This window comes from Mustela nigripes, chromosome 1 (genome assembly GCF_022355385.1).
Source record: "Mustela nigripes isolate SB6536 chromosome 1, MUSNIG.SB6536, whole genome shotgun sequence".
NCBI classification, from domain to species: Eukaryota; Metazoa; Chordata; class Mammalia; order Carnivora; family Mustelidae; genus Mustela; species Mustela nigripes.
In genome coordinates, this window is record NC_081557.1 from 90204968 (window position 1) to 90219637 (window position 14670).

The window sequence follows — 14670 nt, forward strand, 5'->3', positions numbered from 1 at the left end:
GCATGTTCCAGGGACAATGAAGAGGCTGGTCTGGCTGGACTGGAAGTTTGAGCTAGAGAAGTAGCAGGAGAGAAAGCTGGAGAGCCAGGAGTCCCAGAATGTTCCAGCCAAGCTCAGGCTGGCCTCGCCCTTCCTGGTGGCAGAAGAGCAACAGAGAGTCAAGGAGAGACAACGGTGTGTGGGGTCAGCATGGGGGAGTTACAGGAGTTACAGAACCATGCTCTCAGGAATACAGGCAGGAGCCCGAGAGAGCTCAAAACCACTGGAGAGTCACCCTAAGTTCCCCTTGCCAAGAGGATGGCCACGGACAACAGCAAAGCCAGAGAGCAGCTTCCCACCCAGCCTCTGGAAGACCGTGCTGTGTGTTCACAAATGAGAAGACAAATAATGTCTTAGTGTCATCATGGAAATACTTTTGACCCCTCAGACCTTCTAAAAGCAGTCCCCATCCAAGGGCCAGGAGAAAAAGGTGTGCCTCCCCCTATATACAAGCAACACAGCACCCCCAAGGGATGTATGGAGGAGAATCTGGGGGTGCATTTTCTCCCGAGTACAAAGACAGCTGCGTGAGGATCAGAGAATCTGTCTCCTTTGTTTCTTCTCTCCCCTCTGGATTCCTCACTGGTTCCCACTGTTGCCAAAACCGCACCAGCCCCAGTGGAGGCTGAAAGAGGTGTGTCCTCCAAAGCCTGCTTTTGGATTTCCCCAGCGCTAGATTCAGCTCATGGCTCTGCACCACACCAGCTGTGTGACCCTGGGGAAGCCTCAGCGCCATCATTTGTGAGATGGTTATGCGACCTTGTAGTGTGGCCTAGGGAAGGAAACAACAGGTAAAGCCTCTTGCCTAGGGCCGACTACATAACGGTCTGCAAATGGTCCAGCCACAGAAAGGATGCTGCCTCCCTCGTCCTGCCCTGCCCAACTCCCCCAACCCCGGGCAAGCATGGCTAACACAAACCAGGTTAAAAGTCCTTTCTTTTCTCCCTGCAGACATCTGGGCCAGACTGGGTTTTTCCAGAGATAGTCGTCACAGAGGAAGAGGCATGAAGTGGTCTGGTTCACAGAGTGTGGGTTTTCTCTCCCGCAGCAGCAGATGGCACCAAAGGCCACAGCCCAGGGGGGCTGCCCCTGCCCACCCTGTAGGAGGACTTGGCCCCTCTTCCTTCTTCTCTGCCTTTTCTTTGCAGGCTGAAGGGCCTGGGGCAGAGGCAGCCAGCCCCTCCAGCTCCCCTAGTCACATCAGCACGGACAGAAGCAGCCCGTGCACACCATGGGCTTCCTGGACTGGCTTAGCTCCTGGTCCTGGCCATACCTGTACTCTCAAGGAGCCTCCCAAAGACCTGGGCTTGGCAACTGCCCCGGACACGGGTGGGAGAACAGCTGGTTTTGTCCAGACCCCTCAGGGTGCCTAGGCCTAAAGCTGCCAAACCCTCACACCCAGCTTCCAAGGCTCCCTCATGCCGGCGTGGTCCTCCTTCCCTCCCAGCACCTGTCGGGTGCTCCCTTAATTCTTTGGGTGAGGTGAGGTAAGGGCATGTCCGGCTCTCCTGATCACACCCCCCCACCGATGAGCACCTAGTTTCCTCTGCTGGGTGTTCTCAATCACAAGCTGTGCCTTTAAGGACCGTTGCCCTGAGCCAAGCTCTTGACCTTAGCATCCTCAGCTGAGTTGGATTAAGGAACCGTTTCATGCCTTTTCGAATTCCTTCTGGCTGCTTCTTTCCCCAACATAGGGACAGAGTAGCCAGTGGTCTGAACCAATCGGCCAAGGGCGGTCTGAGAGTCCATCTAGCCCAGCAGCCCCTTCCCGAAGGGAGCAGAGGCTTCCCCTCTGATAGGCAGTTTGGGATCAGGGAGTGAGCCCTTGGCGGCCTTGGGCGATCACAGGGACTCCCAGAAAGCCATGCAGAGCCTTGAGCCATGAAGGAATGCTCAGATGTCATCCTGTGTGTGGAGGCGACAGAACTGAGCAAGGTAAGAGTCACATAGGACTGCTCTCTCGAGACCCAGATCCCTGCCTAGGGCTGGCCATGTCCGGGGGCCATGCTGGCCTGGCAGTACGGCCACTGGCCCTCAGCCCTCCAGTCTTTCCCTTCCAGACTGAGTTCTGCAATCCTGCTTTTGAGCCTGAATTGGGGCCACCTTGCCCTCCAGCAGCCTTCCGGGAGGATGCCAGCCACAGCATCCCAGCTCCCCGGCATGGTAACCATCTCAAGGAGTGACCTGCATGGGGGCGGGGCGGGGGGGTGGACAGAGAAACCCAGGAACAGAGAACAGTATGAGGGTTGCCCAGGGAGCTCTCAAGGTCCCACCCCACCCACCCACAGGCCGGCGCTCCCGAGGGCTGCAGCCGGACTGCCACTTCTCCTGGCTGTGCGTCCTCCTGCTGGCCGGCCTGCTGCTCCTGCTGCTTGGGCTCCTGGTGGCCGTCATTCTGGCTCGTGAGTACCTGGCCCTGCCTGGCAGGAGGGCTTGGGGATGAGATTCCACGAGACATTCTATCTGTCACCTCTGGGGAACCGGCTCCTCTGAATCCCACTCCCCCCTCTTCCCACCTGCAGAGTTGCGGGCTACACCCCTGTCTGGGGACTCTTATCCGCCACTGCCTGCCCAAGGCCTGACCCCCAGTGGGACCAGCCCCCCAGCCCCCACCAGCCTTTCCACCACCACCACGTCTCCGGCATCTGGGAATCCCAAAGGACAGCCGGAGGAGGCAGGCCTGAGCCCCTTACCCCAGCCCAGTGAGTACCCAGGGAAGATCTTTCTGGAGAAGAGCCCAAGATGGCAGGAGGACGGCTGGGGGCGGGGGCGGTAAGTGCAGGAAGGGGAGCCTTGGAAATAAAAGAGTCTCGCTCCTTTTGACCTCAGAACTTGAACTCTAACCTTCTTCTCTGCAGCCTGTGGGGGCCTCCTTCCTGGCCCAAGGGGCTTCTTCAGCAGCCCCAATTACCCAGACCCTTACCCACCCAACGCCCACTGCGTGTGGCATATCCAGGTGGCAGCAGACCGCGCGATACAGCTCAAGATTGAGTCGCTCAGCATGGAGAGTGTGGTCTCCTGTCTTTTCGATCGCTTGGAAATCTCCCCTGAGCCTGAAGGCCCCCTCCTCAGGTGGGTGCCCTTGCCCCCAGGAGATCTCACCCCTGCTCTGCATCATTGTCCAGAGGACAGAACAGGGAAGCAGCCACAGGAAGGGCTGGCCTGGGAGGAAACCGAGGGACCCGACCATGGGGCCCAGCTATGCCTCCAGCCTGCTGCATGACCTTGGGGAGGTCACTGCCGCTCGCTCTCTATCAGATGGAGCTCCCACCTCTGTTGCCCATGAATAGATGCCCACAAGGACGGATGCACATGGCTGTCAGGAAAGTGAAAGCTCCCTGGGAAAGGAAAGGACTCTTTTTGACCTCCCCAGGTCAGGGCTTGAGGCAGGAGGACCACAGGGCCCAGGCAGCCTCCACTCCGGCTGGCCCTGAGCTCTGAGCCTCCGTCACCCCCAACCTGGCTCCTTGCAGAGTGTGTGGGAGGGTGCCTCCCCCCACACTCAACACCAACGCCAGCCGCCTGCGGGTGGCCTTCGTCTCCGACAGCAGCGTGGAAGGATTTGGCTTCCATGCCTGGTACCAGGCTGTGGCTCCCGGCACCGGTGAGTGTTCTGCCACCCCGCCTCCGCCTCCAGCGGCCTCTCAAGCTTCCACTTCCCTCCCCTCCAGACATTCCCAGCCCCAGCAACGGGGTTGGAGACTCTGGGAGGTTCTGAATCCAGACGCCCCTCCCCAGGGAGCTGTGCTCCTGATGAGTTCCCCTGTGACCAGCTCCTCTGCCTGCTGCCTGACTCAGTGTGCGACGGTTTTGCCAACTGTGCTGATGGCAGCGATGAGACCAACTGCAGTGCCAAGTTCTTGGGTACGGGCCCCACCAAGGCGCAGGGCGCGTACTGTCTATGGGCATCCCACCCGGGTTCGGCCGGGACTCCCCAGCTCTGGCCCAGCCCCAAACTTGCCCGGATATTCTCCTGGCCCAGAAGCTGCTTCCTTGTGAGACTGGCCCAGGCTCTCCCCTGTGGTCCCCGCCTGGCCAGTGGGCCAAGGCCCAGACCCTGGCAGACTCCTGAGCTCCTCCTCCCCTCTGCAGGGTGCGGGGGGAATCTGACTGGGCTCCAGGGCACTTTCTCGGCCCCGGGGGACCTGCAGAGCTACCCTCACCAGCAGGTAAGGGAGTGGGGCAGACACACACGGGTTAGTGTGACCTGGAACAGTGTGGGAGGTGCTGCCTGGCTCTTGGGAACGTCAGAGATCCAACAGGCAGCAAGCGGGGGGGCAGTCCTTAGTGCTTACTGGGTAGCCTGTAAGCACTTAGTGCTTACTGGTAGCTTCACTGATGCAGAGAGCTTGGTGGGCTGCCCGCTCCCGCACCCTGCCCAGCCCCCTGCAGAGAGAAAACCCTTCTGGAGCCCTGCCTAGATGCCCAGAGCAGGACGGGAGAAGGAGCCCTGAACCCTCCCTCCGTACCCTCCCCTAGCTCTGCACCTGGCACATCTCAGTGCCCGCAGGACACGGCCTAGAGCTGCGCTTCCACAACTTTAGCCTGCAAGCCCAGGAAGAGTGCAAGCTGGATTATGTGGCCGTGTATGAGGCCAGTGACGCGGGGACCCTTGGCCTCCTAGGCAGGTAGCTGCCAGAGCAGGAGCCCCAGAGAAATTCCATTCTCCGCGGTCTGATGGTCAAGGCCTCCCCCAGATTCACCCTGCCCTCTCCCTGTCCCTGTCTTCTGTTCTAAGCCAGAGGTATCTCTACTGTCACCCTAGGAAGAGGCTTGTCCTTCCTCAGCCCAAAGCCTTTGTTCAGCTTTGCCCCTGTGCAGAAGGTCATTTCCCAGTACCCTACCTACCCAGTTCTCCTGCCCCGTGCGGCCCACTCCCACTTCCCCTCAAACCCTCACTGGTGTTTCCCATCTCTGACTGGCTCAAGTTCAAGCAGTTTGCTTAACTCTTTGCCAACCGAATATGTGTGTCTTTCTCCCAGGTCGTAAATGCCATGTGTCCTATCCCCTCAGGCCTGCCCCTGGGCACCAGCTCAGAGGGAGGCCCATGGGAACAGCCTGGGTGGGCCAAGGCTCCCTGCCCAGGCGCGCTCTCTGCCTCGGGCAGGTTCTGCGGAGCAGAGCCTCCGCCTCGCCTCATCTCCTTGCACCAGCAGCTGGTGGTGCTCTTCAGGACAGACCGCGGCATCAGCACTGGGGGCTTCTCTGCCACCTACCGGGCCCTCAACACCACAGAGAGTAGGTGCCCCTGGGGGTGCGGGTGTGGGCAGTGGAGGCACCTCCAGGAGAACGCGGAAAGCCTCCAAACCCAGTCAGAGAACCGCGAAGGTATTATGGGGGCACAGGCCTATCCCAGGGCACTGCTGTGACCCTATGCCTGCAGATCCCTGTGGCGCCAGCGAGTTCTCCTGCCGCGACGGAGAGTGTAAGAGTCTGCAGTGGACGTGTGACACATGGGGACGCTGCCCAGACAGTGGTGATGACAGCTGCAGCAGCCCCTTGTTCCCACCCCCAGGTGAGAAGCCCCCTCCCCGCCAGAGCACCGTGGTGGGGGGAGGGGAGGCCGGAGCAGGCTGGGGGCCCATTCATAAAAGCCCCACTGGCACACTTCATCACAGCCCACCTATGTCCGCCCCCCCCCCCTGCATGGGGAGACTCCGAAGAGTCCGGGGAGGGATTCTCCCCCTGGGCTGCCAATGGTACCCGACACCACCCCCAAGGGAAGTGGGGATCTGGGAGTCAATGATTGGGGCTTCAAGAACCAGCCCAGCCTGGTCACACAGAGAACCCCTCTGCACAGTCCACCTCGGAGAGGAAGCTGAAGGGCGCCTGGCTGGCTTAGTCAGCAGAGGATGTGACTCTTGATATTGGGGTCACGAATTCAAGCCCCACATTGGGTGTGGGGCCTACTTAAAAAAAAAAAAAAGAGGATGATGAGGATGATGATGAAGTCAGAGCAGGGGAGTTCCTTCCAGATGCCAGCAGTCTCTGCCAATGTCAGTGCCCTGTGCTCCCGAGATCAAAGAGACTCCTCCTGCATGATGCCCAGAGCTGACAAAGGATGTTTGGGCGGGCTCTTGAGGATAATGGGCACCCGTGATGTGGGCAAAGCATGTCTCCGTGTTATCTCCTTTGAGTCCCACAACAACCCCCAAATGACCCAGAGAGAGCATTTTGGTGACTTGCCCCAGGTCGCCAGCCTGTGTACCCTCTCCTGTGATTCTCTTACAGAGCTGGCTTGTGAGCCTGTCCAGGTGGAGATGTGCACTGGCCTGAGCTACAACACCACGGCCTTCCCGAACATCTGGGTGGGCATGGCCACCCAGGAAGAGGTGGTGGAGATCCTCAGAGGTTATAAGGTGCTCTGGACAGAGATTAGCAAGGACCCCCAGGAAGTGGAGGGAGCCTAGTGGGTGGGGTGCCTGAGGGCTGATTTCCTCCTTCCACAGAGCCTGACAAGTCTGCCCTGCTACCAGAGTTTCCGGAGGCTTCTCTGCGGACTGCTTGTGCCCCACTGCACTCCCATAGGCAGTGTCCTTCCTCCCTGCCGCTCTGTCTGCCAGGAGGCTGAGCGTCAGTGCCAGTCTGGCCTGGCTCTACTGGGTACCCCCTGGCCTTTCAACTGCAACAGGCTGCCCGAGGCAGCTGGCCTGGAGGCCTGTGCCCAGCCCTGACCCCAGGCTGGGCCCCTGCCCCTCTGCCCACCTGTCCACCTCTGCTGATCAGGCGGGGCAGGCATGGGACAAAGGAAGGAGGACCAGCCTTGGACTCTGGCCAACCTCTCTGGAGCCTCCCAGGGGGAGGAAGAGGAGTAGTTGGCAGGGCTAATGGAAGCTTCTCTGTCCTGTTCCTTGCCCCCAGCTCCACACGGTGCCATTAACTGTGAGGACCGCCTCACACCCAAACCTCAGACCCCTATTTCCAATCTCCCGCCTTCCCCTCTCCGGAGACGTACTTTTTCAGGTTCTCCACCAGCTGCTTTCTGACTCGTTCAGTTATTCAATGAAAAGCATTGAGGGCCTAGTAATGCGGCAGGCCCTGTTCTGAGTCCTGGGGATCCAGCTGTCGGTCTGCCTCTAGAACTCTCCCCCCTCTATTCTCAGCTTCTGTTCCCCACCACCACCACCACCACAAGTCTTGGCCTTGGTCTCTTGTCACCGCACCATCTCTCCTTCCGGCCTGCCTTGGAGCAGTGGGTGCCCGGAATGTCTGTCGGAGTGTCTGTCCTGCACAGCCCTGCCTCCCTGTGCCCAGCTAAGACTCCCTCCGCCTCCTTTCTCCCCCAAACCTTGGTCGGCAGCCAGGCGACACCACGAGTTATTTCCCTATTTCCCTGCCGGGAGCTCTTGGCCCCTGAACAACTGGTTTCCTCTTGGAGTCTGGGAGGAGCAGAGCAGAGCCGGCAGGGAGTGAACCCGGACCAGGGCAGGGGACGCCTGGAGGGGGAGAAGCACAGGGGCGGGGCAGGGGTCAGCTGGAGGGTCCGAAGTAGCCAGCGCCCCAAGGAAGCCCCGGGAGACGGGAGGGGGTGAGTGTGGTGGAGGGCGGGAGGGGGGTGGGGGCGGGAGGGCCACAGGGTGGAGTGGGGTGAGGGGAGCTGCCAGCCTCTCCTGTCCCCTGACCTCCGGCTCCCTCCGGGTCCTCGGCTCTGGGGGAAGCCCCTCCTTCGTCCCCCCGCGGGCCGCTCAGCCTCAGGCCCATGGCAGTGGGGTGGGGACCCACCCGGCCGCCTCGGGGGCGGGGAGAGAGACCCGTGCCTGGATTCTGGGTCCCGACTCCCGTCCCGCCTGGCCCGCAGACTTTGAGGACCCCGGCGGCCGGAGTCCCCGTGCCAGCGCCATGAGGCCCCTCGTCGCCCTGCTGCTCCTGGGCCTGGCGGCCGGCTCGCCCCCGCTGGACGACAACAAGATCCCCAGCCTGTGCCCGGGGCACCCCGGCCTTCCCGGCACGCCGGGCCACCACGGCAGCCAGGGCCTGCCCGGCCGCGACGGCCGCGACGGCCGCGACGGCGCGCCCGGGGCTCCGGGAGAGAAAGGCGAGGGCGGGAGTCCGGGTAAGAAGGCGGCGGAGTCGCTGTCCACGGGGCTGTCCGCGCTCGTCGGGCCGAGGGCCGGGGCTCGGGGTCCCGCCAGGGGGCGCCGCCGGACTCAGGAAGCGGGGCGCGGGGAGGGTGACGCAGCCCGAGGCGGCCGCTGCTTCGGGGACCCTCTCCTGCGGGCGACGGGGCCCGGGGAGCTGGCTGTAGGGTGGCCCTTGCCCTGGAAGCGGCGTCCGGGAGCCCCAGGCAGGGTGGGGAGGGTGCCGAGCGGCGCCCCCGACATCCCCGGCTACGGGGTCGGGGAGGGGGGTGGTGTGGGCACAGCTGCCGCACTCGTCCTAACCGCGCCCCGCACTCCCGCAGGGCTGCCGGGGCCCCGAGGGGAGCCCGGGCCGCGAGGAGAGGCGGGACCCGTGGGAGCCACCGGGCCTGCAGGCGAGTGCTCTGTGCCTCCGCGCTCCGCCTTCAGCGCCAAGCGCTCCGAGAGCCGGGTGCCTCCGCTGTCGGACGCGCCCCTACCCTTCGACCGCGTGCTGGTGAACGAGCAAGGACATTACGACGCCACCACCGGCAAGTTCACCTGCCAGGTGCCCGGCGTCTACTACTTCGCGGTCCACGCCACCGTCTACCGGGCTAGCCTGCAATTCGATCTGGTCAAGAATGGAGAGTCCATAGCCTCTTTCTTCCAGTTTTTTGGGGGGTGGCCCAAACCAGCCTCGCTCTCCGGGGGCGCCATGGTAAGGCTGGAGCCAGAGGACCAGGTGTGGGTGCAGGTGGGTGTGGGTGATTACATTGGCATCTATGCCAGCATCAAGACAGACAGCACCTTCTCGGGGTTTCTGGTGTATTCTGACTGGCACAACTCCCCTGTCTTTGCTTGACACCCACTGGAAAGTGAGCTCAAGCTCTCTCACTCCTGGCAAGGAGGGTATGACACTGACAGCCACATCATCTGGGAGGGCTGGTCCCCCCCCCCTTGGGATGTTGTGAAGGACTCTGTCCTGCTGCTGGCAGAGAATGGGGACAGAGGCTGTCTGAGATCAGGGCTGGCAGTGTGGTGCATTGGCTGGATTTCTGCCCAAAACAAAAGGAGCGCTCTGTGCTGGCAGGTGTGGGTCCCCCAGTTGTTCTGGCCCCAGGACCCCAGAGGTGGGGTGCCCTCTTCCTGGTGCGCTGCTTCTCTGGGTTCTCCCTTGTCCCTCCTCCGCCTGGGACCTTTTCTCAGAAATTATTCAATAAATCAAACAAAACAAAAACAACCTAGTGGCTCAGCCTTTCCTCATTGTGGTGGGGATGCCCTGGTGATGAGGATGGGGAGGAGAGAGGGAGTGATGGGGAAGATGTGCAGGGTGGTACCCAGACAGAAGGAAGGGCTCTTGGGCTGGATGAGCCATGGGATAGGAGATACAGGGCCAAGTGAATGAGAAGCCGCTCCATAGAGCTGTCCCCTGAGTTGTGTTGGTTGTGAACAGGAGTGCTTGGCTGGAGAGGGTGCTCTTCTGGCATGTGGCTCTGGCCAGCTTTTTCTGACTCAAAGATGTCATATGAACTGGGCGGGGGCTACCTTCGCCACACACTACCCTGATCAACAAAAAGGATCCCCGTGTGTGCATTTGTGACCGCTCTGGCTGCCTGCCTGGTCTCTAGATGACTGGAAAGCTATTTCTCTGTCCCCCCACGCCAGGGAAGTGGTGTGTTCCTGGGCGGCTAGAGATATAGTTTCTGAGCTGACCACAAGAGGGCGTCCCAACTCCAGAATGCAGCGATGATCCTGGAGCCCTTGAGCTCAAGGCTGCTAGGGTACTTAGGGAGAGGACGGCTATTGAGGTCTGCCGGTGTAATTCCAGATGGGGGTACAGGAAAAGGGGGTCCTTTGCTCCTAGCTCAGGAAGTTTATCTTCTCTCATAAAATGTTTATCCTCACATTAAACAGAGACTGGAAGGAGCGGAACCTCCCCTTGCTCACCTCCCTCTCTAGGGCTTGGGGGAGGGGGAGAAAAGCCTTCCCCAGGCCTCCCAGCTCCAAGATGGATGTGGTGAAACCGCCCCCGCCCTCCACCGCGCTGGGCATAGCCTGGGTGGGCCGCGCCACTAAGTCTGAGGGTAGCCACAAAGCCCCTTCAAGGTTCCCCTCCTCTGACCTTCAGACGCCAGCCCCAGCCCCACCCCCATCCCAATGACTAACAAGCCAGGGCTTGCCAGACCCACAATCAGTTCAGCCTCTCAACCCCTGAGAATGTGGAGGGGCCTCTTCTCAGTTTCTTTCTAACCTACCCTCCCTCCACACCCCCTCCACCACCCCCAACCCCGCCATCCCCACTCCACTAACCACCCAACAGCTTCCAGAAGGCTGCCCTGGCATTATGCTCCTAGATTTAACGTACAATTATGCGGGAGTGTCCCCCCTCCGTCTTGCTGGGCCTGTCAGGGCAGATATGAACATGGGGACTGGGATTGGGTCCTGGACTTCAGCTCCCAGCTCTCCGCCAGGAGGCCTCACAGCCCCACTCCAGCCCAAGGGACACAAAGACAAGCACCAGGCTCCTCCAGGAACTGGACGGTAGACTGGAGTGCAGGCAGCAGGAACCCCAAATTCCTTTCTGGGAAGAGCGGCACTACAGAAGCTGGGAAGCCAACTCAAGGCATGGGAATGTTCCCATGCCTCTCTACCAGGGCTTCAATCTGGCAAGAGTAAAAAAGACTGGGAGGATTTTCCCAAAAGCCAGGTATGTGAGGGCACAAATTGGAGGGGGCGGAAGCTAATCCAGCAACACCTGGCATGAGCTCTCTCCAAGGTACAGTCCTCACATCCTCTCTTATCTCCTTCCCCACCAGGTCCCCTACAGACCGCAGTGACTCCAGCAGGACTGAAAGACCCTGCTGCAGCCCCAGTTACTCTGACCAGCTGGTCACCCCTGTAAGGATGCACACAGAGGCCTTCAGAGCTGTCAAGAGAAATTTATTCACCAGAAATTGGGCCGGACAGACCCATCTGGGTCAGACAGACCCATCAGGGAGCTGCATACTCCTAGGATGGCCCCTTCCATATTTGGACCCTAGTGAAATGTGCAGTCTGCCCTCCCCAGTGCCAAGAAGAGACAAACAGAAGGGGAATGCCATTGTTCTCTGTGATGTGGGGAGTGAAAGGGGTAGGAGTAGAAATCTGGTTATCCCTTCTGAGGCTCCCAGTGGAGCTGGGGTGCCAGAGGGTAACATGGTCCCAAAGCCAGGTGCAGACACCCACCCCCCCAAGGAGTAAACTCTTGATCCTAGCTATTGGATCAGGTTGGGAGGGAACCTCATAAGATCAAGATAGGCAGAAGTGGTCACACTAAGTGCACCTGATAGATACTATCCCCAAGGCCTACCAGTGCACAGGTGTTCTGGCTGGAAGCAAAGGTTCAAGTTCATTCCAAGGCCCTTGCATTACCAAAACATCTGAAGGACAGTGATGTGTTGTGGCTGCAGAAGCTGGGGAGGAAATGGGGAGGGGTCAGGGAGAGGACCTGCAAATCCCCCACAGAAACACCAGAAGCAGAAGGGGAGCCCCAGAGGTTGGCATCTGGATGGGCCCTGGCAAGCTGGAGGGGGGGTCCACAGCAGTCTCAGGGCCTTGCATAGTGACACACTCACCACCTCTGGCATCACACAGGGGTGCATTGGGTGAGAAAAAGCTGTTACCCAGCCCCACCCAGCTCACAGTCTTCCAGAGTAGCCTATCTCAATGTCCTGGACGTATGGCTTGGAGGCTCGGCATGATGGCCATGGGGGCAGGAGGGAATTCAGGCCAGGAACCAAGAGGTCAGGTGTGAAAGCTGTCCTAGCACAGGTGGCTTCATGGAGCACAGCAGAGCGGGCAGGCAGGGAAGGAGTCTTCAGAGGTAGACATTAAGGGTCTGCAGAATGCCCCGGCGGCAGAGTGGGCAGTTGCGGTGATAGACAGGGTGGCGCATGAGGATCTCAGTGCAAGCCTGGCACAGGCACAGGTGCCGACAGGGCAGAAGCAGCACCGTCTTGCTCTGGTCCTGGCAGATGACACATTTCTTCCGCTCCTCCTGCTCCTTGAGCAACTTCCACGGGTCTTGCCCCGCTACAGACTCTTCCTCGTTGAGCCTCTCCCGCCCGCGAGCAGCTGTTGCTCTGGCCGTCCTGACCTCTTCTGCCTCTTCTGCCTCTGATCTGGGCCCTGCTTCGGGAAGAATGTCCTGTCGCCAGGTCCTGGCTGAGGGCACCCTCCTAGGGCCACCCTGAGGGGCCCCAGGAGCCCCTCCCCGGTTTGGCCAGGAGGCCAGCTGCAGGCTGCGGCTCCAGACTCGGCGCCAGGCCTCCAAGTCCAGTGCTAGGCGAGACAGCCGCACCACATCCTCTCGGAGCCGGTGATAGGATGGCCGGGCGTGGAGCTGACTGAGTGCCCGGGTGGCCAGTCTCAGGGTGAGGTCCGGGTGCAACACAGTCACCGTCACTGCCAGCACGCAAGCCAGCAGCACCAGGCCGGTGACGTTGACAAGCACGAAGCTGGCCAGGAGACGGGCAGCTGACGCTAGGAGCTCCAGTGCTAGCTGGCAGGGGGTCCAGAGGAGGATGGCCATGGCCACGGCACTGCTGGAAATGTGGGCTAGGAAGGCTGCTACAACGTCCGTCATCCTCCACAGGGGCCCCATCACTGCATCCCACAGGGCCAGCATCAGGGAGAAAAAGTTCTGAGTGCCAATGAGGCAGATGTTCACCAGGCTGTTGATCACGTAGGCCACCAGACTCATGGCAATGGCACAGATGTCACAGGCCTGGCGCAGCAAAGCATGGCCATTGGAGACCACATTGAGGACACCTCGGTGCAGTATCTCCCGGCTCCTCAGTGCCCCGTGAGAGGCCAGGTGCCCCAGGAGCTTTAAGCTCTCCAGGCCAGAGCAGCAGCTGTACAGCAGGGTACATAAGGCCTGCAAACCCCCAAAGGTGAACCGCACCAAGGCTTCAATCAAGGCCAGCAATGAAAGCAGGACTCCGCGGCCCAAGTGTAAAAGACTAGTCAGTACCGTGTGTGGCAGGTTGTAGATGAAGGCCAGGAGCCAGGCCAGGGAAGCCAGGAGGGAGGACACCAGCAGGAAGTTGAGGTCCAACACCAAGGTCAGCAGGTCCAGCACAAGGCCCACCCCATTCACTATCAGGTACACAGCCTCCATGATAGGGCTGTGGAGGTTAATCCAAAAGGAAGTCTGGCTCCAGGCTGAGGGGGGTGTCAAGGCTGATAATATTGGGGGGCGTCGGGGATTAATTTGGAAGGGAAGTGAGCCGTCTCCAAGACAGGGAGAACCAAGAATCTTAGGAAGAAGTGGGTTAAAGCGGGGTGGAGTCTCAGTGGAGGGAAAGGGGGCCAGGTGCCGGTCCAGAAGTCCCGGTTTTGAAGGCGGGTTGTCTGGGAAAGAAGAGGCCAAACATCTCTAAAGTGGAGGTAAGCCCGGTCTGGAGGAGAGAGCTCAGCTTTGGAGGCCTGGTGGTGGCGAACCACGACCGGGCAGTGGGTCAGACCGAGAGGAGACCGGGAACGGATGGTTTCGGGCCGGGGCCGGGTGGGGGCGGCGCAGGCTGGGCGCGGGCTCGCGGCCCAGCTACGCAGGTACCCCTGTCCCCGCCCGGCCCCCGTCCTCTGGGCTCGCGGCGCTTTGCGTCCAAAGGGGTAGTGGGAAAGGGCGTCAGCCTCAGCAAACCCCAAACGCGGCCTCTACTCCGCTGGGCGCCGCCATCTTGTGTGCGAAGGGGTGGGGCAAAAATCGTGACGAGAAGGGCGGGACCATGAGCTCTGGCCAATCGTTGAGAAGGAACCGCAGGAAACATCGAGCACTCATTGGTCCGTTTGAACCGCGCCCAAATGTATTTACTCTCTCCAAAGGGAAGAACGGAGACAGATTGAAATCCCCGCCCCCTTGAGGCGGCGATTGGTCAGTTGACGCGCAGAAGCCGACTAGGCCCTCCTCCTAGCCCCGCCCCAAACAGAGCAGGAGTTTGGACTGGGCCAAATGCCAGTGCTGTTCTTTCTCCTGGCTCCAGGTCGTGAACTTTTTAGGTGAGAGTCGCAGGTTACTGCCTCTGAGCTGGGCTCCGGGATTGCACCGCCTCCACACCCTCCGCAGACTTCTGTCTATCCATTCGTCCTCCTTCGTTCATTCATTTAGTCTATTATTTATTGAGTTACTGCAGATATGTTGGGGTTACAAAAAATGTTTCAGAGGGTGTGCCCTCAAGCCGGTCACAAGGGGAAGCACATTGTCACAGGGGATTCCCAAGATGCTGTTCCAGACTGTTTCCTTCAGCGTCATCAGCTTTTCTCGGCATCTTCAGGAGATTATCTCATTGTCATTATGACAAGGAGCCAGCAGACCAGAAATAGCTCACCCTCCTTCACTAGTGCCTATTAATTTGTTTACTTGAACATTCTAGTTCCATATCTACCCCTGGGTGGCTCTAGATTCCTCAATAAGTTATGTTTTCCTTCAATATTCAAAATATATTTGAGACCCCATCCCCAATCTGCTGGGAAACCTGGTGTTGTCTACTAATGCCAAGGATACCTGAGGATCTCATCCTTCCCCCTTTGT

The 14670-nt window shown here is 60.1% G+C and overlaps 3 protein-coding genes across 3 annotated transcripts; 2 read left to right on the forward strand and 1 right to left on the reverse strand.

Annotated features, from left to right (window-relative positions):
* Positions 1-1920: 1920 nt before the first annotated feature.
* Positions 1921-7042, forward strand: MFRP (membrane frizzled-related protein). The gene is made up of 13 exons (XM_059392612.1): positions 1921-1974; positions 2100-2202; positions 2328-2441; positions 2562-2741; positions 2898-3111; positions 3513-3643; positions 3778-3903; positions 4132-4208; positions 4519-4667; positions 5147-5277; positions 5423-5554; positions 6271-6398; positions 6489-7042. Exons 1-13 carry the CDS (start codon positions 1921-1923, stop codon positions 6711-6713), a joined length of 1764 nt encoding a protein of 587 aa, XP_059248595.1. The 3' UTR covers positions 6714-7042.
* Positions 7043-7398: 356 nt separating this feature from the next.
* On the forward strand, positions 7399-9336 carry C1QTNF5 (C1q and TNF related 5). The gene is made up of 3 exons (XM_059392613.1): positions 7399-7567; positions 7838-8092; positions 8441-9336. Exons 2-3 carry the CDS (start codon positions 7879-7881, stop codon positions 8956-8958), a joined length of 732 nt encoding a protein of 243 aa, XP_059248596.1. The 5' UTR covers positions 7399-7567; positions 7838-7878; the 3' UTR covers positions 8959-9336.
* A 1683-nt stretch (positions 9337-11019) lies between these two features.
* RNF26 (ring finger protein 26) lies at positions 11020-13831 on the reverse strand. The gene has a single exon (XM_059415489.1). The coding sequence runs from the start codon at positions 13255-13257 to the stop codon at positions 11953-11955; it is 1305 nt and encodes a 434-aa protein (XP_059271472.1). The 5' UTR covers positions 13258-13831; the 3' UTR covers positions 11020-11952.
* Positions 13832-14670: the final 839 nt, after the last annotated feature.